Below are 26637 nucleotides of genomic sequence, written 5' to 3' on the forward strand. Positions count from 1 at the left end.
AAAAAATCAATAGTATCAATAGTAAAATCAAAGTAAAAAATCAATAAAAATTACATACATTTTTCCCGTAGTTTGTAGACGTGATAACTTTGCACAAACCAATCAAAATACGCTTATTGCCCTTTTTTTTTTTTTTTACCAAAAATATGTAGCAGAAAACAAATTGGCCAAAAAATGTTAAAAAAAATTGATTTTTTCTTTTTTTTTTTTTTTTGAGGGGGAATGTTATATAGCAAAATGTGAAAAATATTGTTTTTTTTTTTCCAGAATTGTTGCTGTTTTTTTGTTTTTAGCGCAAAAAGTAAAAATCACACAGGGGATCAAATACCACCAAAATAAATCTCTGTTTGTGGGAAAAAAAGGATATCCATTTTATTTGGGTACAGCGTCGCATGACCGCGCAATTGTCCTTTAAAGATAAACAGTGCCGAATCGCAATATAGGGCCTGGTTATTAAGGGGGCAAATCCTTCCAGTCTTAAAGTGGTTAATATGATTTATTTCTTTTATAAAATAATTAGAAAGACTCGTTTACTAAAAATATATTTAAAAAAAATTATATATATATATATATATATATATATATATATATATATATATATATATATATATATATATATATTAATGAAATGTTTAAAAAATATATTAATAAATTGTTAGAAAATAATACTAAAAAAAACATGTTTTTCCAAAAATTAAAAAAATGTGTTTTAATTTATTTATTAAAACATTAATTCAAATAAATAATAATTAATTAGAAATTTTAGAAAAAAAATGTATTGTACAAAATGAAAAGTGTAATTATGTATTTTTCTCAGTTGGGGAATAGCAAGACTTAATAGGAATGAGTTGTATAAACTCTATTATCCATACAGTTGTGCTCGTAAGTTTTCATACCCTTAGTTAGACAGCACATATGTCTATGTATTGATATATGTCATCCTCTACACATAAATATTATGTTTTTTTTTCATATAGTTCTAAACCTTTGTGATGATTATATACTGTATATTATATTTATGGTTATTATGGTTCCTCTGGGTAAGTTCTTTACATAAAAAATCCGCTCATTCCCACTCCCCCCCCCCCCCAACACATATTATTACAAATGAACAGTGCTATACAAATTTAGCTGGTTTATGTCTAAAAAACATTGATGAGAAAAACATGGAAGACAAATGACCCTATTTTATTATTTTTATATACTGAAAAAAAAGGGGGAAAAATTACAAAGTTCATCCTTTTCTTATACTATTACTATATATTTAACTATTATTATTATTATGGGCATTTACGTCCCACTCTACATTAAGTCCCAATGGCTTATAGCTTTATATATCCTATATACAGTATATATCCTAAAGAAACATTCTTTAGTATGATTTCTTTATTTTATATATTAATTAGAAAGGCTCTTTTACTAAAAATATTTCAAAAATATATGTATATATAAACATTAATAAAAAAAATTAAAAAATATATATATATATAGTAATACATCGGTAGAAAATATAACTAAAAAAAACATGTTTTTCCAAAAATGAAAAAAAAATTTAAAAATTTTTTAATTAACTTATTAAAAAAATTCAATGATCTAAATAAAAATGAATTAGAATATTAAATGTTATTGAGCAAAATGAGAAGTGTAATTATGTAATTTTCTCAGTTGGGGAATAGTAAGACTTAATAGGAAAGAGTTGTATAAACTCTGTAATCCATATATTATATGTATGGTTCTTTGCATGCCTCCGGGTAAGTTTTTGCATTCATTCCAACCCCTCCCCCCTCATCAATTGTTATTACAAATGAACAGTGCTATACAAATTTAGCTGGTTTATGTCTAGAAAACATTGATGAGAAAAACATGGATGACAAATGACCCTATTTGTCATAAATCCAACCTATTTTAATATTTTTGTATATGCTGAAAAAAAGGGGGAGGGGGGGAATTCCAAAGTTCATCCTTTTCTCATACTATAACTATATATCTAGCTATTATTATTATGGGCATTTACGTCCCACTCTACATTAAGTCCCAATGGCTTATAGCTTTATATATCCTATATATATATATATATATATATATATATATATATATATATATATATATATATCCTAAAGAAACATTCTTTAATATGATTTCTTTATTTTATATATTAATTAGAAAGGCTCTTTTACTAAAAATATTTAAAAAATATATGTATATATAAACATTAATAAAAAATGAAAAACAAATATATATATATTAATACATTGGTAGAAAATATAACTACAAAAAAAAAACATGTTTTTCTAAAAATGAAAAAAAATTAAAACATTTTTTAATTAACTGATTGAAGAAATTAATTGCTCTAAATAAAAATTAATTAGAACACTGAGAAAAAAAAAATTATTGAGCAAAATGAGAAGTGTAATTATGTAATTTTCTCAGTTGGGGAATAGTAAGACTTAATAGGAAAGAGTTGTATAAACTCTGTTATCCATATATTATATGTAAAAGGGGGAGGGGGATTCCAAAGTTCATCCTTTTCTCATACTATAACTATATATCTAGCTATTATTATTATGGGCATTTATGTCCCACCCTACATTAAGTCCCAATGGCTTATAGCTTTATATATCCTATATATATATATATAAATATATATATCCTAAAGAAACATTCTTTAATATGATTTCTTTATTTTATATATTAATTAGAAAGGCTCTTTTACTAAAAATATTTAAAAAATATATGTATATATAAACATTAATAAAAAATGAAAAACAAATATATATATTAATACATTGGGAGAAAATATAACTAAAAAAAAAACATGTTTTTTCAAAAATGAAAAAAAAAATTAAAACATTTTTTAATTAACTGATTAAAGAAATTAATTGATCTAAATAAAAATTAATTAGAACACTGAGAAAAAAAAATTTATTGAGCAAATTGAGAAGTGTAATTATGTAATTTTCTCAGTTGGGGAATAGTAAGACTTAATAGGAAAGAGTTGTATAAACTCTGTTATCCATATATTATATGTAAAAGGGGGAGGGGGATTCCAAAGATCATCCTTTTCTCATACTATAACTATATATCTAGCTATTATTATTATGGGCATTTATGTCCCATCCTACATTAAGTCCCAATGGCTTATAGTATATATCCTAAAGAAACATTCTTTAATATGATTTCTTTATTTTATATATTAATTAAAAAGGCTCTTTTACTAAAAATATTTAAAAAATATATGTATATATAAACATTTATAAAAAATGAAAAACAAATATATATATATTAATACATTGGTAGAAAATATAACTAAAAAAAAGCATGTTTTTCCAAAAAATATATATATTTTTTTTAATTAACTTATTAAAAAAATTAATTGATCTAAATAAAAATTAATTAGAACGCTGAGAAAAATATATATATGTATATATAAACATTAATAAAAAATATATAAACATTAATAAAAAATTAAAAAATAAAAAATTAAAAAAAAATATATTATTATATTGGTAGAAAATATAACTAAAAAAAACATGTTTTTCCAAAAATGAAAAAAAAAAATTAAAAAATTGTTTTAATTAACTGATTAAAAAAATGAATTGATCTAAATAAAAATTAATTAGAACACTGAGAAAAAAAAATGTTATTGAGCAAAATGAGAAGTGTAATTATGTAATTTTCTCAGTTGGGGAATAGTAAGACTTAATAGGAAATAGTTGTATAAACTCTATTATCCATATATTATATGTATGGTTCCTTCCATACCTCCGGGTAAGTTTTTACATTCATTCCCACCCCTCCCCCCTCATCAGTTGTTATTACAAATGAACAATGCTATACAAATGTAGCTGGTTTATGTCTAGAAAACATTGATGAGAAAAACATGGAAGACAAATGACCCTATTTGTCATAAATCCAACCTATTTTATTTGTGTGTCGTTTGTGGTGCCTCAGGTCAGGTGGGGGGATTTTATGGGCAGGAGTAAGGATATAGAAAATAGTAATATAATGATAATATAATGATATTTATTAGAGAAAAGGAAAAACAATTTATATACAAACACTTGGGTGTGAATGGGTAGAGGCCCATTAAGTGCCAGTGAAGAGAAGGTAGAATGTGTTTAAACGTGAAAATTTTGTGACTTCATTATTTAGAGACGGGACAATCCTGCACTGTTGATCCCTGTATGAGGATAGGGATTGGTTCTGAGCGGGTGTCCGATCGGTAATCCGACGCGTTTCTGCCAAGGTTAGGCCTTTATCAAGGTTGTATCACCGATTCTATAATTGTTAAGATATAATGTGTGAGTAACTCAGTAACACTATATATATACAGAGGAATTTATTCTTTTAATTAAAATTTTACATACACTTTTGTATCCAATTTCTTGTGAGTGTGTCTTCCCGAGATTTTCTTCAGGTGCTGCAGGAACTATATGCTGTGTGGGATAGATGGATAATTTGAGTATTGGGGCTGGGAAAAACCAGATTAGAATAATTATAGTAGGTAGTTGTTATTACTTGGGATCTGAGAATTCAATTCAAAGTCCAATGGGGTCCAAGGTATCAGCTATATAGCAGTAAGGCCCATCTGAAAAGATATTAATTCTTGTTTGGTGTTGGTTTTGTATACCAGTCCGCATCAGTGGTGATTTTTACATAAAGATCGGTGACTTCCAAAAGGGAAAAAACGGCTGCAAAAGCCGTGGGTTCTGAGGAGGAGATAGGTTCAAGGAAAAACTTCTCCTCCAAAGAAAACTTACAGTTAGTAGTGTTGTAGGGGTTGAGACGTCCATCCGCAGCATAGGAACTCCAGGGTGCTTCCTCTCCCTCGGTAGGAGAGAGACTGGGATTTCTGGAGCGTTCCCCGGCCTTAAATAGGCTGTCACGCATGCGGATAAAGCGCTGTGTGAAGCCCTGTGACTAGATCCGTACAAGGTCAGTGGCGCGCCTGCGTGCACGACGCGGCGCATCCCTTGACACCCTCCGGTCGTGCCACATAGGCCGCCGACACGGAGGAAGAAGCCGAATGATCCTGTGGGGATCTGAGAGGATACCGAAGCATCGACCCTCGGTTCTGTTTGCCCCGATCTCAAGGATTCGGGGCTTTCCGTGCCGGGAGCTCCTGAAGTTTCGGGAAGGCACCAAGAAAGGGGATTTAACAGAATGATGTAAGGAGTATTTGTGCATAACAAAAGAAAAGTACATAAAAACAAGAAATGGTGGTGATACACGTTAGTGATCACCTAAGTCTCAATATTACATACAATATTTAGCAGCAGAAAATTGATATAGAAGCAAGAGGCACAGGGTGTGCCGGGGTAGGGCCTGAGAGGGAGATATGAAGGGGAGAGGATCATTGTGTCAAGCATTCCAGGCATTCCAAATAAAGGATCAAAAAAATAAATTAGTAAAAAACAGTTTGATTGGTAGCCCAATCTCCTTGATCCAATGAGAGTCTTATGTGTGTGGAGAAAATGGAAAAAAGTGCTTTATGCGCATGCGTGACAGCCTATTTAAGGCCGGGGAATGCTCCAGAAATCCCAGTCTCTCTCCTACCGAGGGAGAGGAAGCACCCTGGAGTTCCTATGCTGCGGATGGACGTCTCAACCCCTACAACACTACTAACTGTAAGTTTTCTTTGGAGGAGAAGTTTTTCCTTGAACCTATCTCCTCCTCAGAACCCACGGCTTTTGCAGCCGTTTTTTCCCTTTTGGAAGTCACCTATCTTTATGTAAAAATCACCACTGATGCGGACTGGTATACAAAACCAACACCAAACAAGAATTAATATCTTTTCAGATGGGCCTTACTGCTATATAGCTGATACCTTGGACCCCATTGGACTTTGAATTGAATTCTCAGATCCCAAGTAATAACAACTACCTACTATAATTATTCTAATCTGGTTTTTCCCAGCCCCAATACTCAAATTATCCATCTATCCCACACAGCATATAGTTCCTGCAGCACCTGAAGAAAATCTCGGGAAGACACACTCACAAGAAATTGGATACAAAAGTGTATGTAAAATTTTAATTAAAAGAATAAATTCCTCTGTATATATATAGTGTTACTGAGTTACTCACACATTATATCTTAACAATTATAGAATCGGTGATACAACCTTGATAAAGGCCTAACCTTGGCCGAAACACGTCGGATTACCGATCGGACACCCGCTCTGAACCAATCCCTATCCTCATACAGGGATCAACAGTGCAGGATTGTCCCGTCTCTAAATAATGAAGTCACAAAATTTTCACGTGTAAACACATTCTACCTTCTCTTCACTGGCACTTAATGGGCCTCTACCCATTCACACCCAAGTGTTTGTATATAAATTGTTTTTCCTTTTCTCTAATAAATATCATTATATTATCATTATATTACTATTTTCTATATCCTTACTCCTGCCCATAAAATCCCCCCACCTGACCTGAGGCACCACAAACGACACACAAATTGTTGGGATGGTGGCAGAAAACTACTAACTAACCTCCAATACAAGATCCACAACCCTTATCTTCCAACCTATTTTATTATTTTGTATATGCTGAAAAAAAAAAGGGGGAGGGGTCGATTCCAAAGTTCATCCTTTTCTCATACTATAACTATATATCTAGCTATTATTATTATTATGGGCATTTACGTCCCACTCTACATTAAGGCCCAAAGGCTAATAGCTTTTCAGGTCATAAATCCATTGAGTTTCCTTTCTTAAAATACTCCTCTAAAGATTACTTCCCCTCCAATGTGGAATGTGTTTTTCTATAGCTATTACTTCTAAAGACGATGGATTCCTGTGATGGCTTTTAGAAAAATGTTTGGATAGATTATGTCCTGCAAAACCTTTTCTAATATTTGATAAATGTTCACTCACCCTTATGTTGAGGGTACGGGTGGTTCTCCCAACATATTGTAATCCAAACGGACAGCTAAGGAGATAATGTAATGGAACTTCGACCCACACTGTACTTGTGGGCTTCCGTCAGTATACGGCTTCCTACAATCTTGAATATATATACCAAATTTTTCCCTGCCACCCTACATACAAAGCTAGCCGACAGCTTGTACTGGAACCACTCTTTATTGAACAGTCCCACAGAATTTATATAAAGCATGGACCTCCCCCCACCTGATCAGATTACCACACACAGGTCAGGGGTTGCCTGATTACATTATAATATGCAGATTAAATTGTATACATAAATAGAATTAACCACTTCCATACCGCCTCATTGAAAAATGACGGTGGCAGGAAGGCTTTACCGATCCGGGCCGACGTCATATGACGGCGGCCCGTTCTCCCCGCTACTGCGCGCCCCCGGGGGGCGTGCAGTGCAGTGATCGGGGGTGAGGCTCGTCCCCTGGACATAGCCCATCCCGATCAAGGTAAACAGCCAATGAAATTGGCTGTTTACCACGTGATCGGCTGTGTCAATCACAGCCAATCACATAAACAGCTCCAGCGTGGGCCGCTCGTTCTCTCCTCAATGCGCGCCCCCTGGGGGCACGCAGCTCCGCGATCGGGGATGAGGCTCATCCCTCGGACAGAGCCCATCCCAGATCTAGGTAAAAAGCCAATGTCAATTACAGCCGGTCACAGAGTGTCAACAGAGAACACGGTAACTAGCTGTCACCATGTTCTCCTCCTCACACACTGATCCTATGTGAGGAGGATATTGTGGTAACAGCTAGTTACCGATCATAGTGCACCCCAAAACACACTGATTGCCCCCCCACTAAAGAGGACCTGTCACTAGCCCATCAAAGTACCCGAGTACTTGTCACCAGCCCATCAGGTACTCTGATGACAGGTACTCAGGTACTCTGATGGGCTGGTGACAGGTACTCGGGTACTCTGATGACAGGTACTCAGGTACTCTGATGACAGGTACTCGCCTGCCATCGGAGTACCAGAGTACCCATCGTCAGAGTACCCGAGTACCTGTCATCAGAGTACCTGAGTACCTATCTGCAGCCCATCGAAGTACCTGAGTACCTGCAGCCCATGCCTCCTAGATTATGTGTTGGGATGTTTGCTTTCCAAAATGGGGTCATTTTGTGGGGGTTTCCCTTGTCCTGGGGTTCCAGGGCCTTCAAAAATATGATAGCTTGTAATGAAATTATATGTGTAATTTATGCTCATAGAACAACTGACGGTGCTCCTTGCATGTTGAGTCTCTGTATGTGGCCAGGCTGTGACAAAGTCTCACATATGTGGTATCGCCATACTCAGGAGGAGTGGCAGAATGTATTTCGGGGTGTAATTTTTGCTATGTACATGCTATGTGTTAGAAATATCCTATAAATTGACAACTTTGTGTAAAGTAAAAAAAAAATGCGTTTTCATTTTCTTTCCACATTTTCCAAAAACCTGTGGAAAAAAATGACATTTCAAAAGACTCATTATGCCTCATAGAATATACATTGGGGTATTTGCTTTCCAATATTGGGTCATATTGTGGGTAATTCCATTGTCCTGGTGCTCAAGGGCCTTCAAAAGTGTGATAGGTCGTTAGGAAATTATCTGTGAAAATTATGCTCCTAGAACACCTGATGGTGCTCCTTGAACATTGGGCCTCTGTATGTGGCCAGGCTGTGAAAAAGTCTCACACATGTGGTATCACCATACTCAGGAGGAGTAGCAGAATATATTTTGGGGTGTAATTGCAAGTATGCATATACTGTGTGTGAGAAAGAACTTGTAACTATGACAATTTTGTGTAAAAAAAAAAAAAAAAATATTTGTTAATTTTCCCAAGAATTGTGGGAAAAAATTACAACGTCAAAAAACTTACCATGCCTCTTACTAAATACACTGGAATGTCTACTTTCCAAAAAGGGGTCATTTGGGAGGTATTTGTACTGTCCTGACATTTCAGGGCCTCAAGAAATTAGATAGGCCGTCGGTACGTCAGGTGTGAACAATTTTCAATGATTGGCACCATAGATTGTAGACTCTATAACTTTCACACAGACTTAATAATAACCACTAATTTGGGTTATTTTTACCAAAGATATGTAGAATTATAAATTTTGGCCCAAATTTATGAAAAAAAATTACTTATTTGCAAAATTTTATAATAGAAACTAAAACAAAATGTGTTTTTTTTTCAAAATTTTCGCTCTTTTTTCACTTATATCGCAAAAAATAAAAAAACCCAGTGGTGATTAAATACTACCAAAAAAAAGCTCTATTTATGTGAAAAAAATGATAAAAAATTTGATTGGGTACAGCATTGCATTATCATTCAAAGTGTGAGAGCGCCGAAAGCTGAAAATTGTTCTGGGCAGGAAGGGGGTGTAACTGCTCTGTATGGAAGTGGTTAACATATCTAAAGAACAACCAACACAAACAGTATACTATTTCCACTCAGCAACTAATAGAGGACAATGATTCAATCAACCTGAGCCAATTAACTAGTAGCCAATTAGCTATCTCATGCAATACAATACACATTATCTCAATACAATAGGGAAAGCCTGTCTCTGACATTGAAGGACATGGAACAGAAGCCAATGTGATTAGCTCTTTCAATGAACATGTTCAGAATCAAACAGGAATAGTCCTCACATGTTCCTTGAGAGATATTGTTGATAAAAAATTACTCTCCCATTTGAAGATATCCAAACCATTAAGTATCTGTCTTTCACTCCCAGTGACGGTGAGTACCGTCACACATCTTCCCCCCAAAGGTAGACTAACCAGGTACCACACCTCCAATTGGTCTGTGCCTGAGTTAGTCGGGTAACAAGTCCCAAAGAGTCAATCCATCATGGCTATACTTCCCTGTATATTCCACTGAACCAGGTGTCCAATAAGGCCTTGGATTGGAATTTCTGTAGGGGGGAGCATATGTAGCCTCCCTTTCTATCACACATCCACCTTCATTGGAATAGTGTCCTCTCGGTGGGCCCTTCCACTGTTTTCCTATGCCCCCATTAGGGCGTCAGGGAGTTTTTTCTTTAAGAGGTTTAAATCTCAAAGATGGTTCCATCCTAGAACGTGCTCCAGATGTATTAGGTTCCCTTAAATATTGGTTTGTCGCTTAACCTCTAGGGGCCAAGGGAGCCTTAGGACCACTAGTGCCATTATCCCTATGGGGTCCACCCCCTCCTGAAGTACTGGGAACCTCCAAATTGGAACTTATCTGTGACACAACTGCTTCTCACCATTTAAAAACGGATTGAGACTTAGAGTCTTCAATGTCTCTAAAATACTTTTTCCGTTTTTTAATTTCCTGTTCTTCCTCTTCCATAGCTAAAATCTCTTTCAATTCATGACTATAAACTCCATAAGCTTCTTCCTGATTATATGGACTCAGCTTTTCCTTAACTAGTTCTGGACCGCCTGCCGTCGATTTACTGTGGCAGGGAGTCCCTCCCGATCTACGTCAATCGCGCACCTGCAGCTAGGGGGTGAGCGCGTGCCACCGGCGGTGCGCTCCCGCCCCCACTCGGCAGTGGAGACTGTGATGCACGGGACAGGCGGCTCAGATTGCTGGCTGACACCCGCGATCGTTCCCCGATGAGAGAGAAGAATGGTCGTTGTAAACACAGCTGACCGTTCTTCTCACTGGAATGATCACAGAGCGCCTGTGATCCTTCTATATAGGAACACATGTCTCTATGGTCATTCCATAAGCCCCCCCCCATATAATTAGAAACACGCCCCTAGGTACACATTTAACCCCTTGATCACCCACTGTGTTAACCCCTTCCCTGCCAGTGTCATTAGTACAGTGACAGTGCATATTTTTAGCACTGATTACTGTAGTAATGTCACTGGTCCCCCCCAAAAGTGTCAAAAATGTCAGTTAGATCGGAATTAGTTGGACCGGAAGGATTTTCCCCCTTAATGACCAGGCCATTTTTTGCGATTCGGCACTGCGTTAATTTAACGGACAATTGCGCGTTCGTGCGACGCTGTACCTAAATAAAATGGATGTCCTTTTTTTCCCCACAAATAGAGCTTTCATTTGGTGGTATTTGATCGCCTGTCCTTTTTTTATTTTTTGCTCTTCAAACAAAAAAAGAGCGACAATTCTGAAAAAAAAAACAATATTTTTCACATTCTGATATATAACATTCCCAAAAAAAAAAAAAAAAAAAATCTAAAATTTTCATCCTTTTATGCCAATTTGTTGTCTGCTACATATTTTTGGTAAAAAAAAAAAAAAAAAAAATTGCAATGAGCGTATTTTGATTGGTTTGCGCAAAAAAAAAAGTTATTGCGTCTACAAATTAGGGGAAAGATTTCTGTCATTTTTATTGTTTTTTTTTTACTAGTAATGGCGGTGATCTGCGACATTGCGGCGGACAGATCGGACCCCTAACTGACATTTTTGACACTTTTGGGGGTACCAGTGACATTACTACAGTAATCAGTGCTATAAATATGCACTGTCACTGTACTAATGACTGGCAGGGAAGGGGTTAACACAGTGGGTGATCAAGGGGTTTAGTGTGTCCCTAGGGGTGTGATTCTAACTGTAAAGGGGCGTGGCTTGTGATGTAACCACAGAGACATACGATCCTTCATAGCAGGATCATATGATCTCTGCTGTTACACCAGGGAGAATGACAGGCGGCTTTGATTACATCAGCCATCTGACTTTCTCCCTCTCCAGCGGGAGATCGCAAGTGACCGGCGGACATCGGAGCCGCCGGTCACTCGCGCGGGGATGTCCCTGAACGAGTGGGGGCGGGAGGGCACCTCCGGCGGTGCGTGCTTGCCCCCTGCAGGCTCCTGGGCGAGCGAGGTAGTATTACGTCACTTTGCCCAGGAGGGGCTGACTGCCGCAGTAAATATACTGTGGGCGGTCGGCAAGTGGTTAAGAGGTTTAAATCGCAAAGATGGATCCATCCTAGAACTTCTCCCAGATGTATTAGGTTAATTTAAAGATTGGTTTGTCCCTTGACCTCTAGGGGCCATGGGAGCCTCAGGACCACTAATGCCATTATCACCATGGGGTCCACCCCCTCCTGAAGTATCAAGAACCTCCAAATTGGAACTTATCTGTGACACAACTGCTTCTTGCCATTTAAAAATGGAGTGAGACTCAGAGTCTTCAATGTCTCTAAAATACCTTTTCCATTTTTTAATTTCCTGTTCTTCTTCTTCCATAGCTAAAATCTCTTTCAATTCATGACTATAAACTCGATAAGCTTCTTCCTGATTATATGGACTCAGCTTTTCCCTAATATCCATCATTTCCTTATTAAGTCTGGATACATTTTTTCTTTTTCTCTCTATCAAGAAGGAGAGAAAATCCAAACCAGCTCCATTAAAAAAATTGGAACCATTCCAAGATCTCGGTGTCTCCTTGGTCTGGGCTAATATTCCACCTTAGACTCCTTGGGAAACATTTTTTTCTCTACATATTTGTCTAAAAACACATTGTCCCATGGGGCGTGCATCTCTGCTACCAGAAAATTCTTTAGTCGGATTGCTGCACGTTGTGTCATTGTTTATGTTATTTTCTATACATTGTCACTCGGAGACACTTCCTGGAATGTATCATCTATGGGAATGTTTATAGATAACTCTCTTCTGTAAAGAGAGACTTTGTATACAAATTGTATTTGTTAGATCTCTAGATAGTGCACTAGTATAGTTTTTTTGTTAACACGTTTTTTTTTTTTGGTTATTCAGGGATTTCTAAGTCCCAGTTCACACTATAACGATGACAGACATTGCATGTAATTTGCAGCGCGCCGCTCTGAAAATCACATGCGATGTCTGTGTGATACAAATTCAGCCATACAGATTGTATGGCTGAATTTGCATCGGGTTGGGACACATCATTTCGCACAAGACCCTTTTTTTTTTTTTGTTCCGCAGCAGAATCGTATCGCATGGGTGCGATCCAATGCATGACCGAACTGTCAGTTCGCACTGCAATATGTGAACTTTGTATTGACACTCCCAGCGATTCGCATATTGCAGTGTGTGAAAAAAATCTGAGTTTTGCATGTAAACGAGAGTAATAGTCGTCAACAACATCTCTCGGGAAATATGAAGATTTGGTCCCACTTTATACTGTAAGACCTATGGCCTGTTGCCATGAAGTCTGTAACTCCTAAATAATCAAAGCCATGCTTAAATGTGTGCTTCTTGTGACAGATGCTAATGTCATTAGCTCAACCACCTGTCTTCCAGACATCATTGAATATGCTGATTTACCCCTCTGTTGGATAATGTGTATTGTATTGCATGAGCTCGAGGACGGCCATCTGCAAGTTAATTGGCTCAGGTTGATTGAATGATTGACATCTGTTCAGTTGCTGAGTGGAAATAGAATGCTGTTTGTGGTCGTTGTTCCTTAGAAATGTTAATTAACTCACATTGCTTCTGTTCAGATGGCTAGATAATTAGTTCAGGTTAATTCTATATATAATTTCAGCTGCATATTATAATGTAATCAGGCAACCCCCTGACCTGCGTATGGTAATTTGATCAGGAGGGGGGGGGGGTTGTCCATGCTGTATATAAATTCTGTGTGTCTGTTCAATAAAGAGTTCATTTTTTTACCCCTTCATGAAGTCTCGACTTGTATTGCATGAGCTCAAGGATGGCCGTCTGCAAGTTAATTGGCTCAGGTTGATTGAATCATTGTCATCTGTTCAGTTGCTGAGTGGAAATAGAATATCGTTTGTGGTCGTTGTTCCTTAGAAATGTTAATCAACTCACATTGCTTCTGTTCGGATGGCTAGATATTTAGTTCAGGTTAATTCTATATACAATTTCATCTGCATATAATAATGTAATCAGGCAACCCCTGACCTGCATATGGTAATTTGATCAGGAGGGGGGTTGTCCATGCTGTATATAAATTTGGTGTGATTGTTCAATAAAGAGTTTGTTTTTTACCCCTTCATGAAGTCTCGACTTGTATTGCATGAGCTCAAGGATGGCCGTCTGGAAGTTAATTGGCTCAGGTTGATTGAATCATTGTCATCTGTTGAGTTACTAAGTGGAAATAGAATACTCTTTGTGGTCGTTGTTCCTCAGAAATGTTAATTAACTCACATTGCTTCTGTTCAGATGGCTAGATAATTAGTTCAGGTTAATTCTATATACAATTTCATCTGCATATAGTAATGTAATCAGGCAACCCCTGACCTGCATATGGTAATTTGATCAGGAGGGGGGTTGCCCATGCTGTATATAAATTCGATGTTACTGTTCAATAAGTAGAGTTTGGTTTTTTACCCCTTCATGAAGTCTCGACTTATGTTTTGAGGATTGGGAGCTATTTTCACTTCTTGGTGTTACTTTGACTGGGATTTTCGGAGAAGCTGCACAGATCTCTCTAATAGAGACTATCGGATCCGTTACACTGAGTGCACTGCCTGTGATTTGAATGTGATGGGGGGAACCCGCAGTGGATTTGCAGGGTTCCCACACGGCATATATGTGAACCGGCACTAAGTGCAGAAAACTGTCAATCTCAGCTAGCGCATCCTATTACCCTTTTTCCAACATATAATATACTGGAATTTACACAGCTATAGACCAGAGGCGTAACTAGAACCTTCAGGGCCCCGGTGCAAGAAAGCATGAAGGGCCCCCCCGGACCCCTGGCCGGGGCCCTTCCCTTCAAGCCTGGGGCTCTTCCCACTGATCCTGGGGCCCTTTCTCTAGTTGCGGGGCCCTTTATTACGGCCCCTCAGTTCGACCCTTTCACAAGTTTTGCAGTGGGCCCCCTTCCTGCCATCATGGGGCTTCCCCACGGTGGTGGAATGCCAGGGCCCGGTCGCAAGTGTGACCTTTGCGATCCTGGAAGTTCACCCACTGGTGTCAGTAGTTTTTATTTTTTGGTATTTTAATTGTATTATTTTTTAGCATTTTATTTTATTTTTTTACAATGTGACTGACTATGACTCTGTCCATTCAGAAAAGGAAGGAGCTGGTAAATTACATACCGTATATACTCGAGTATAAGCCGAGTTTTTCAGCACATTTTTTTGTGCTGAAAACGTCCCCCTCGGCTTATACTCGAGTCAAGGGAAAAAAAAAAAAATTTCTGTCCGCTCCGACGGGTTTAAGGTTTAAAAATGGCGCCGCCCGTCGCATACATGTCACCGCGCACGCGCCGCCGCCGCTCGTGTAATTTCGGCTATTCCCGGCGCCGCTCGGGAGAGGCCGGGAATAGCCGAAAGTATACGAGCGGCGGCGGCGCGTGCGCAATGACGTGTCGGCGCCGGGCGGCGCCATTTTTAAAATGAAGGCGCCTCTGGAACAGGTAAGTGAAACAGCTTCACTACCTGCCATGGGCTGCGGGCACACTATGAGGGATGCAGTGCTGCGGGCATGGTCCTGTAGTATGCCCACAACCCCAGATCCTCTTGTACCATGCCAGTACCCTGCAATCTCCTGCACCATGCCAGTGCCCTGCATTCTCCTGCACCATGCCAGTACCCTGCAATCTCCTGCACCATGCCAGTACCCTGCAATCTCCTGCACCATGCCAGTACCCTGCAATCTCCTGCACCATGCCAGTACCCTGCATTCTCCTGCACCATGCCAGTACCCTGCATTCTCCTGCACCATGCCAGTCACCCTGCATTCTCCTGCACCATGCCAGTACCCTGCATTCTCCTGCACCATGCCAGTCACCCTGCATTCTCCTGCACCATGCCAGTACCCTGCATTCTCCTGCACCATGCCAGTCACCCTGCATTCTCCTGCACCATGCCAGTCACCCTGCATTCTCCTGTACCATGCCAGTACCCTGCATTCTCCTGCACCATGCCCGCCGCCCTGCATTCTCCTGCACCATGCCTGTCACCCTGCATTCTCCTGCACCATGCCCGCCGCCCTGCATTCTCCTGCACCATGCCAGTACCCTGCATTCTCCTGCACCATGCCAGTCACCCTGCATTCTCCTGTACCATGCCAGTACCCTGCATTCTCCTGCACCATGCCAGTCACCCTGAATTCTCCTGTACCATGCCCGCCGCCCTGCATTCTCACCCTAGGCTTATACTCGAGTCAATGATTTTTCCCATCTTTTTGTGGTAAAAGTAGGGGTCTCGGCTTATACTCGGGTCAGCTTATACTCGAGTATATACGGTATTTACCGACTCCGCCTTGTTTCTCTATTGTGACACATCCCCTGCAGCAGCTGGCAGGAGAGGGGAGGAAGCACGGGGGTGGTGGGGGAGGGACCAGGGTAGCACTTTAAATGGAAAACATTTTTCCTGAAAGTGCTAAAAATCTGACCTCCGACCTTCCCTTCAGTCATGCGCAGCTCTCCAGGCACAGTGGTATTTCCTTATCTCTGCCATTAATGACTGATAGAAATGTGCAGTTATTTTCCTTCCAAATCGAAATGCGGACAAATTTTGAGTTTTCGTAAATCTATCCAAATTTTCAAATTAGAATAGTACCAAATTTACCGTATCCGAAAAACTCAAGGAATAAAAAATTTGGACGAAATTCGAATTTGAATTGATTCAAATAGTTTTCAAATCAATTTCAAATAGTTTTCGAGTTTGAATCATTTTTTTAATTTGAATAGTTTTCGATTTGTTTTCCAGTTTCCAAAGAGAATAAAATAGAATAGAAAGTAAATGAATAGAATAGGAAAAAAATAGAATGGAATAAAAAAAAAGAATTGAATAAAATACAAAGAATATAACCATCTTCTGAAATTCAAATTTTTAAATAGAATAAATTTGAATTTGAATGCATAAGAAAATAATAGAACAGAAAAGAAAAAAATAGAAAAAAAAAGAATAGAATAGACTATAATAGAATAGAAAAGGATAGAATTAAAAAAAAGAGTAGAATAGAATAGATATAACCATGTCCCAGAATTCAAATAGAATCAATTGGAATTTGAATAGAATAGAAAAGAAGAGATTAGAGTTGAATGGAAAATAACAGAATAGTATAAAAAAACAGACTAGAATAGCATAGAATAGAACGAAGAAAACCACCTTCTGAAATTCGAATTTTGAATAGAATAAATTTGAATTTGAGTAGAATAGAATAGAAAAAAAATAGATTAAAATAAAAAACAATGAATAATTTTAACATTTTATTGTTTAAATAGAATAAATTCAAAATAGAATACATAAGAAAAGAAAATAATAGAATAGAAAAAAGAATACAGTAGACTATAAAAGAACAGAAAAGAATAGAATTAAAAAAAGAGTAGAATAGAATAGAAAAGAATAGAATAGATATAACCATGTCCCAGTATTCAAACAGAATAAATTGGAATGTGAATAGATTAGAGTAGAATAGAAAATAACAGAATAGTATAGAAAAAAAGACTAGAATAGAATATAAAAGAACAGAATAGAATAGAACAAATAAAAACCATCTTTCGGAATTCAAATTTTTAATAGAATACATTTAAATTTGAATATAATAGAATTGAAAAGAATAGAATAGAATTAAAAAAAGAATAAAAAAAACAACAATTGAATAGAATAGAAAGAATATACCCATTTTCCAAACTCCAAATAGAATCAATTAAAATTTAAATAAATAAGAAAACATATGATTAGAAAATGAAGATGGTTACATTCTTTCTATCCTATTCTATTTTTTTCTGTACTATTCTGTTTTTCTTTTCTATTCTAATCTATTATTTTCCATTATATTCAAATTTGAACTGATTCTATTTAAAATTTGGGAAAATGGTTATATTATTTTTATTCTTTCTATTGTTTTTTAAATTCTATTCTTTTGCATTCTATTATTTTCTATTCGAATTTCAGAAGATGGTTATATTCTATTTTATTCTATTCTATTCTATTCTATTCACTTCCATTTGGTTTTGTTTTACTCTTTACTATTATATTTACTACACTATTATTATATACTATTATAGTAAAGTATATAATAGTATATAATATATACTATTTACTATTGTTTTACTCTTTACTATTATATTCTACTCTTTTTTCCCTGTTATACTTTTCTATTCCATTATATTTTTTTATATTATGTTCCTTTATCTTTTTTTCTATTTTTTTGTCTTTGAAAATTGGAAAACAAATCAAAAGTTCAACGAATCTGAAAATTAATTCGGAAATTATTGTTACTGCAAGTAATACTGCACCTGTTACTGCAAGTAATACTGCACCTGTTACTGCAAGTAATACTGCACCTATTACTGCAAGCGATACCGCACCTGTTACTGCAAGCATTACTGCACCTGTTACTGCAAGTAATACTGCACCTATTACTGCAAGCGATACAGCACCTGTTACTGCAAGCGATACTGCACCTGTTACTGCAAGTAATACTGCACCTGTTACTGCAAGTGATACAGCACCTGTTACTGCAAGTGATACTGCACCTGTTACTGCAAGCATTACTGCACCTGTTACTGCAAGTTATACTGCACCTGTTACTGCAAGTGATACAGCACCTGTTACTGCCAGTGATACCGCACCTGTTACTGCCAGTGATACTGCACCTGTTACTGCAAGCGATACCGCACCTATTACTGCACCTACTACTGCAAGTGATACTGCACCTGTTACTGCAAGTGATACCGCACCTGTTACTGCAAGCAATACCGCACCTGCTACTGTAAGCGATACCACACCTGTTACTGTAAGCTATACTGCACCTGTTTCTGCAAGTGATACAGCACTTGTTACTGCAAGCAATACCGTACCTGCTACTGCAAGCAATACCACACCTGTTACTGCAAGCTATACTGCACCTGTTACGGCAAGTAATATTGCACCTGTTACTGCAAGCTATATTACACCTGTTACTGCAAGCTATACTGCACCTGTTACTGCAAGTAATATTTCACCTGTTACTGCAACGATACCGCCTATGTTACTGCAAGCGATACTGCACTTATTACTGGAAGTGATACTGCACCTGTTACTGCAAGCGATACTGCACCTTATACTGCAAGCGATACTGCACCTGTTACTGCAAGCGGTACTGCACCTGTTACTGTGAGCGATACTGCACCTGTTACTGCAAGCGGTACTGCACCTGTTACTGCGAGTGATACTGCATCTGTTACTGCAAGTGATACTTCACCTGTTACTGCAAGCAGTACTGCACCTGTTACTGCAGGCGATACTGCACCTTTTACTGCAAGCAATACCGCACCTGTTACTGCAATGCTAGTGTTAGCAATTGTGTTCTGCAAGAAACCTTTTCATCCTTTTGAGAGGAGATTGGTGCCTCAGGCCAAAAGTTTTGGGACTTTATGGGCTAATGCATTGTTTGTAGGTTTTATATAATTTATTGAAAAGTTTGATAACATACAAACATGATAAATATATATAGAAAAAGAAGAGTATATGCATTGGGTGTATGGGTTATAGACCCATGAGTGGTAGTGAGTAAAAGTAAAGAATTGGTGACATGGTGATATGGTGACAGTGGTATATCTCTCTATCTGTCCACGCTTCTTGTATAGCGTCGGATCTATAGGGAGAGTATCCTGGTTTTCCTACGCGTTTCGGCGTGAAGCCTTTATCAAGGAGGTTATGTCCACCATATCTGTGGATATAGTAGGTGATAGGATTAAGTATATATTATGTTTAACCAATTGAAACGTTTTTTCATATTGGTCACATAATAGGATACATACTTGTTAATGAGGGTTTCTGCTCCTGAGCCTTGCTTCTAGTCCTTATATTCCACATAGGAATCAGGTGGACACTGCTGCATGGGTATATAATGTATGATACTAGTAAGTGTTTTGGATGGTATGAAGTTTTACATGAATTTTATACCTTAAAAGGAACTTACTATCCATGCGGTGTTATTTGGGCCGCAGAGAGGGGGAGGGACACCGTCCCAATCCTTGTCCAATCTATATTTGATAAAGGTATACTTTAGTGTATATTTGGATCAAGTGACTTGTTGCATATTTAAGATTTTTTATTATTTTGTCCTTGGTGTTATCTTACTTAGGATATTCAGTTGTGGTTCCAAAGGCATCCACTAGAGGGTGCTAGTTAAAGGCTGGTCCCATTCATTCTATCAATAGATAGAGAGGGGGAAAGCTTTATTTGGTTTTCCAAAGAAAGAAGACCATCAATGCATATAAGTAGCATTGCGGTTACTCACTGTTAAGCTGGTATCCAACGTGTCCAAGGGTTTAGAGTCCATAGCAGTAGGTCCGGGCGTCCTCACAGTACCTCAGCTTGAGGGAAGTGGCACCCTGTTCAGATTCCCAGCCTTTTTATACCCCCTCGCGCATGCGCAGATATGCGCAATGACGTAGCTTACGCCGACTTCCGGTTTCGTGCGGATGACGTAGCGCGCGTGCGCGCGCATCCTGTCAATTCTTCCAGAGGTGCATACTGAGCGGCCGCCGACACAGGAATGAAGGAGAGGTCCCAGAAGGGGATCATTGGCAGAGGACAACGTCTTCTGCTTACCTCCTATGCCCCCGGTTTTGACTTTACCGGGGTCACCCGTGCCGGATGTGCATTTAAAAGGCAGAAGCAGGCTTGGAGCTTATGTTTGGTACATAATAAATAAAATATAATAAAGTAAAAGATCCTTTTTTAAAACTGGCCAAATGACCACCTCATAGATAATTAAGGATAATATAAGTACATACAATTTATACCATCTGGTAGTGGACATGAGTTTTTACAGCAATATATACATATATACAGGTAGGATTGGGACAACAGCTGGAAATATTGTCATGGCATGTAGTGTGTATCCCCGGTGGAGGTTTATTGGGCATGGTACTATAAGTGTAGCTGTGGTGCCCAAAGGTTGTTTATTGGGGTCCCTAGATCTTAGTTCAGGGGTCCAATATATGGTTTATCCCCTTGATCAGATATTTCATCAAAGGAGAAGTAGCAGGGAGTGGCATAGGTGCTATTATGGGGTCTGGGATACTGTTTTGCTCATATAGGTGTATATGTCAGTCGGTTTTGCCTGAGGAGAAGCCCTCCAAGAAGGGGCGATAACTCACATTTTCATTTAAGCCTGGAGGTTGGGCTGCGTTAAGTTTTTTGATCCATCGCATCTCCATCTGAAGGAGGGATTTATTCCAGTCCCCCCCTCTCGGGGGACATGTATTCTATCCAGTATTGAAAATTTCACTTTGGGCATCTGATTTTTTTGGTAATTGGTAACATGACGGCCTAGTGGGAGATAGAAGTTACCTATGGACATGCTGTGGAGATGTTGGTTTACTCTAAGGCCAAACTCCTGGCGTGTCTTACCGACATAGAAAGCGCCACACTCGCATTCCATTAGGTAGATCACACCTTTGGTCTTGCAGTTGGCATAATGTTTGGGGGTGAAGGAGTCTCCATTCGGTAATATTTTGTAGGTTGACTTCTGGATTACTGTGGACTGTGCGCAAGACCCACATGGGAAAGTACCCTTGGTTTTACAGGAGTCTCTTCTGGGCTTTAGTTCACTGTGGACCAGTGATTGTTGTAGGGAATTGGTTTTCCTGTAGGTGACCATAGGGTTTTCTGGTACTAGGTCTTTTATAGTAGGGTCTTCCATGAGTATTGACCAGTTTTTTTGTAGGATATTTTTGATCTGCCGGTGTTCATTTGAGAAGCGCATTATTATCCTTGTTGGTTGTTGCTTGGCCGTGTTGTCCTTAGGAGTATCTTTTTTGAAAAGTATATCTTGTCTATCCCTTTTTTTCACTTTGTTAAAGGCCTTCCTGAGGCATGTCTTTGTATAGCCTCTTTCCTGTAGTCTAATGTTCAAATCATCCGCTTCTTTTTGGAATTCCGATTCATTTGTGCAATTCCTTTTAAGTCTGAGGAATTGACTATGTGGGATCGATCTTTTGAGGGGTTCCGGATGAAAGCTGGTGGCGTGGAGTATAGTATTACCCGGCCTTTCCTTTCTATATAGGGTCGTCCTTACATTTCCTTCATCATCCTTGAATACGTATGTGTCCAGGAAGGGGATTCTGGTTCTATTGTACGTCATAGTAAAGAACATATTATGGTTATTTTGATTCATTTTTTCTAGGGATTCTTTGATTAGATTTTCTGGTCCGTTCCATATGACCAGGATATCATCCAGATATCTTTGCCATAACATAATGTTCTTAGTATATCGCGTGTTTTCTTCTGACGTCAAGAATTCTTGTTCTCATTCTCCCAAGTATACAGTATATTAGCATACGAGGGTGCACAACTGGTGCCCATGCAACCCCGCAGACCTGTAGGTAGTAGGTGCCACAAAATGAAAAGGTATTATTTCTTATCGTGATTACTCTGTTGGTTCAGTGTTTTTTCTACTGCTTTTAATCCTTTTGTTATATAAGGCCTCCATGTCTATTGTAACAAGGATGGCATCGTTTGGTATGATTAGGCCCTCCAATATCTGTAAAAGGTGGACCGTATCTTTAGTATGTGATGCTAATTGTGTCACGTGCGGTCTGAGATAGGCATCTATAACCTGACTGGCTTTTTCCGTGATGTTACCATTACCCAAAATTATCTGTCGTCCAGATGTGTCCGTTGGATTTTTGTGTACTTTTGGCAATGAGTAGAAGGTGGGGGTTCTAGGGTGCTTAGTTGTGATGAATTCCCATAATGTGTGTGATATGGTTTTATCGTTGTATGCACTGTCCACCAGTTTGTAGAATTCCTGATTATAGGTACCAATCATGAGGGGTGAGATGGTTTTATAGCATTTTCTATTCTCTAGTATTCTTAGACATATTTGTACATAGTGTTCGTTGTCCATGACAACAACGTTCCCCCCTTTATCCGAGGGTTTTATTGTAATTTGATCATTCTCCTTTAGTGCCCTCAGAGCCTTCTTTTGTTGTTGGTTCAGGTTAGTGGGTTTAGTCGTTTTGTGTAGTTTTTCAATGTCTTTCGACGTTTGTCTGACGAACAGCGCAATTGTAGGGTTAGTGCTCAAGGGTGGGAATTTGTGTGATTTTTTTCCGGAAGGTATCTATTGTTGTATCCTCCGTGTTTTCTTCATCACTATCTGTGGATGCATTAGATCCCTCTTAATCATCCAGACCTCCTTCGTCTAATAATAGGTTCAGGTCTCTGATCGCTCGGAATTCCGCAGCGGTAAGTGGCATAGGTGGTTCGGTGGCTGTGGGTTTTTTGTTGTGCATTACTTTTAATAGCAGGTTCCGTGCAAATAGATTGATATCCTTAACTACCTCAAAGGTATCCATGCTCTGGTTTGGGCAGAAGGATAATCCTAATGATAATACTTCCATTTGTTCTGGTGTAAAATTCTGGGAGGAGAGGTTGATGACGTTTAGTCCCTCTGTTCAGGGGCGTAACTACAGGGGTTGCAGGGGTTGCAATCGCTACCGGGCCCCATGCTCCAGGGGGCCCGGTAGCAAACCAGTGGGTGAACTTCTAGGATCTCAAAGGTCACACTTGCGACCGGGCCCTGGCATTTCACCACTGTGGGGAGGCCCCAAGATTGCAGGAAGGGGGCCCACTGCAGAACTTTTGAAAGGATCCTGATGCGGGACCATAATAAAAGGCCATGCAATGAGATTAAAGAGCCCCAGGATTAGTGGGAAGAGCCCCGGGCTTGAAGGGAAGGGCCCCGGCCAGGGGTCTGGGGGGCCCTTCATGGTTTCTTGCATCGGGGCCCTGAAGGTTCTAGTTACGCCTCTGCCTCTGTTCCTCTTGTCTTAGCTCCTGTTGTTCTTGCGTCGGTGGTATTTTTGTTTTCGTTTTGGTTTTTTCCTTGCCTAAAAAAAAACCCTTTTTGTGGTTGTTTTGGATCTTTATCTTTTTTCTTTTGTGATCTGGTGAAAATCTGATGGTAGGTGATCGGTCTACTGGATGCTGATATTTCTGTTGCCTCCAATTCTTGGGTATCAGTTTCTCCTAGTTCATTTTGTGTTCCCCATTCCCTTCTGTCATAGTGCCTCTGTGGATCTTGTTGATAGTTTTTTTGGTAAGTCCTACCTCTACCTCTATTTTCTTCCGTACCTGAATTGTAGGATGATTGATAGTAGTTGGAATTTTTAGGAAATCTGTTTTTATTCCTATTTTGTCTGGTTGTGTTGGACCATCTATATGCCCAGCCTTGGGTAAATGTGTTTTTGTCCCGCCGGTATTTCTTTTCCTTTTTTTGTAGGATCTCTTTGCCATAGCCTTCTAGGTGGGTTTTAAGTTTTTCCTCCTGTTCGCTGTACAGGGGTGCAGTTTTGAGGGGTGAAAGTTGTTCATAGATGGATTTTATTTCCTCATCTAGGTTTTTGATTTGTCTCAGGTATTCTTCCTAGAGCAGTTTCATAAGATTTCGTGAGCACTCATTAAGGATATTCTCCCATTCTTTCTTCATCTGTTCAGTTACATTATCCAGGGTGGGGAAGATTTGAATACGGAGACCTGCCGGGTTTATGTTTTCTTTTATATATCTATTGAAAGTGTGTACATGCCAGTGTAAGGCTGATTTCCTTACAAGGTGTTTCTTAAGGTTAGAGAATAATGCCAAGACGTCAGAGTCCAATTGTTCCTTTTCTTTGAACCTGCTCTGTATTCCCTGCATCAGGGAGTCCCACTCAGTGCCTACCAAGTTTTCCATATTATCCTTGTTCCTATCTGTATAAATAAATTCCAGGTCTATGTAAGCCTGGGGTTTTTTTGGGATTCCCCTTCCTTTCTCCTGTTACAGAAAGAAGCCTGAACTGGAGGGAGGGTTTTTCCTTAGTATACAATATTGTATTTTCTATGCCTTCCTGTGCAGCATAGAAAGCCAACAATAGTATGAATATCTGTTTATTTGGGAGTCTGTGAGGTCATGGATGTGTTGTCCATCCGGGTTAAAATGTTGTAGGTGATGGCTAAACCGAACTAAACGTTTTTTGGGAATCGCACACCTACAACACATTTTCATCCTTTAACTTGCATTCTTCTAAATACTATAATTGTCAACTCTTCGTGGACCCTGTGTATCCTTCTTCCTTAACCTTTGTATCCTACTCCTGGCCCCACCTACAAGCTGATTGGGCCTCCTGTCATGTGACAGTCTCACACGGGTTTGCACTGAATCCAGTTTGACCCGAACTCACGTGAGACTGTCACATGACAGCAGGTCGCCATCCCAATCAGCTGTGGTCATGGAAATTCCCACCCCCACACCCACATGTAACAAAGGAGCAGGAATGCTGCTGATGCTCATTGACCTAGAATGGACATATTTGGACAATGCCAATGAACAATATATATATCCATGTAGTCATAATGGGTCAATGATGTCACCAGCATCCCTTTCCCCTTTGTTATGTCTGGGGGAATTCCACGGCTGCAGCTGATTGGGCCTCCTGTTTTGTGGTAATCTCTCAGACCAAACTTTAATTCATCACTAGTTACAGAACTCCATCATGACTAGTAATGACTATTTATTTTATATTTCATTTGATAACATCTGATTGGACTATAATCACATGGGTGCAATAACTTTTGATGTCTTTACAGGAGAACAAGATGTCCAACATCAGTAATGGGATGGAACCAGTAAGCTTTTACAGCCATAAGCATTTGTTCACTGTCCTGCTTTTATCTTTTACGACCCTCGTAGGAGTCCCCGGCAATGCTCTGGTGCTTTGGGTTACCGGAGTGAAGATGAAGTGGACCATGACTACCATTTGGTTTTGGAACCTTGCTGTGGCTGATATGATCTGCTGCCTGTCTCTTCCATTCAGTATAGCAGATTACTTCTACTCAGACTGGCTGTACGGTCACGAGCTCTGCATGATATTACCCTTCATCGTTCCCTTAAACATGTTCACCAGCATCTTCACCTTGGTGGCTGTCAGCGTTGACCGTTGCATCCTGGTTGTCCAACCCATTTGGGCCCGAAATCACAGAGGAGTGCGAACAGCGTGGATGACATGCATGGCTATTTGGACCTTGTCCGCCGTGGTGTGTCTACCTAACATCCTGTACCGAACATTCTCCACTGCTGATAACAGAACTCAATGCTATTCTGAAAAAAAAATAATGGAGCTAACCACTTACATCAATGTGGTTGTTGGTTTTCTGCTTCCATTCTTAATAATTTCTACTTGTTACATTTCTGTGGCTTTTATAATACACAAAAGAAGATTTACAGAAGTTGGTAATAAAATCATCAAGGTGTCTTTAGGGATCATAGTTGCATTTTTCATCACCTGGGTCCCTTACCACATCATGGGTGTAGTCATGCTATACTCTGAAAATGAAGTAGTGTTCATCCTGGACCTTGCCTCGCTGTCTCTGGCCCAGTTCAATAGTTGCATCAACCCAATACTCTACGTCTTCATGGGGAAAGATATGAAGGATAAGGTGAGACAGTCTATTGCAGAGCTCATACAAAATACGTTTAGTGAAAGCTTATCAAAAACACCACCTCAGAGGAATGAGCACATGGAAGTGGACAACGTGCCTCTACAGTGAAGATCTCATTGTAAAATGTGCTAAAGGACGATCGCCAAGATAATGAAAGGAAGACCTCTGCTTGAATGTTTAGATGGATCTGTAGACTTTTTTGTTGTTTTCGTGATTGTGATCAACTGTTTGCAGGAAATCTTAGTGCATGCTAGGTTGGCTGTAAATGGGCAGATGTCTTTTACAAGCCACATATCATCGAGGCCTACTGCTGTTTGTCAAAGTCAGCCAATGGGTGTTAGCAGCACGTGCACTGCATCTAGGGTGCCCAACCTGCCT

At 38.9% G+C, this 26637-nt stretch overlaps 1 protein-coding gene across 1 annotated transcript in view; it reads left to right on the forward strand.

The window, feature by feature from the left end:
• The window catches only part of LOC309563244 (C5a anaphylatoxin chemotactic receptor 1-like), a 112101-nt gene extending 85664 nt beyond the window's left edge, over window positions 1-26437 (forward strand). Inside the window, exon 3 of the mRNA XM_082267643.1 lies at window positions 25408-26437. Coding sequence (XP_082123769.1) covers window positions 25408-26367 — 960 coding nt within the window. The 3' untranslated portion in view covers window positions 26368-26437. The remainder of the gene's footprint in view (window positions 1-25407) is intronic.
• The last annotated feature ends 200 nt before the right edge of the window (window positions 26438-26637 follow it).

This window comes from Pelophylax lessonae, assembly GCF_965119305.1.
Source record: "Pelophylax lessonae genome assembly, chromosome: 9".
Taxonomy (NCBI): domain Eukaryota; kingdom Metazoa; phylum Chordata; class Amphibia; order Anura; family Ranidae; genus Pelophylax; species Pelophylax lessonae.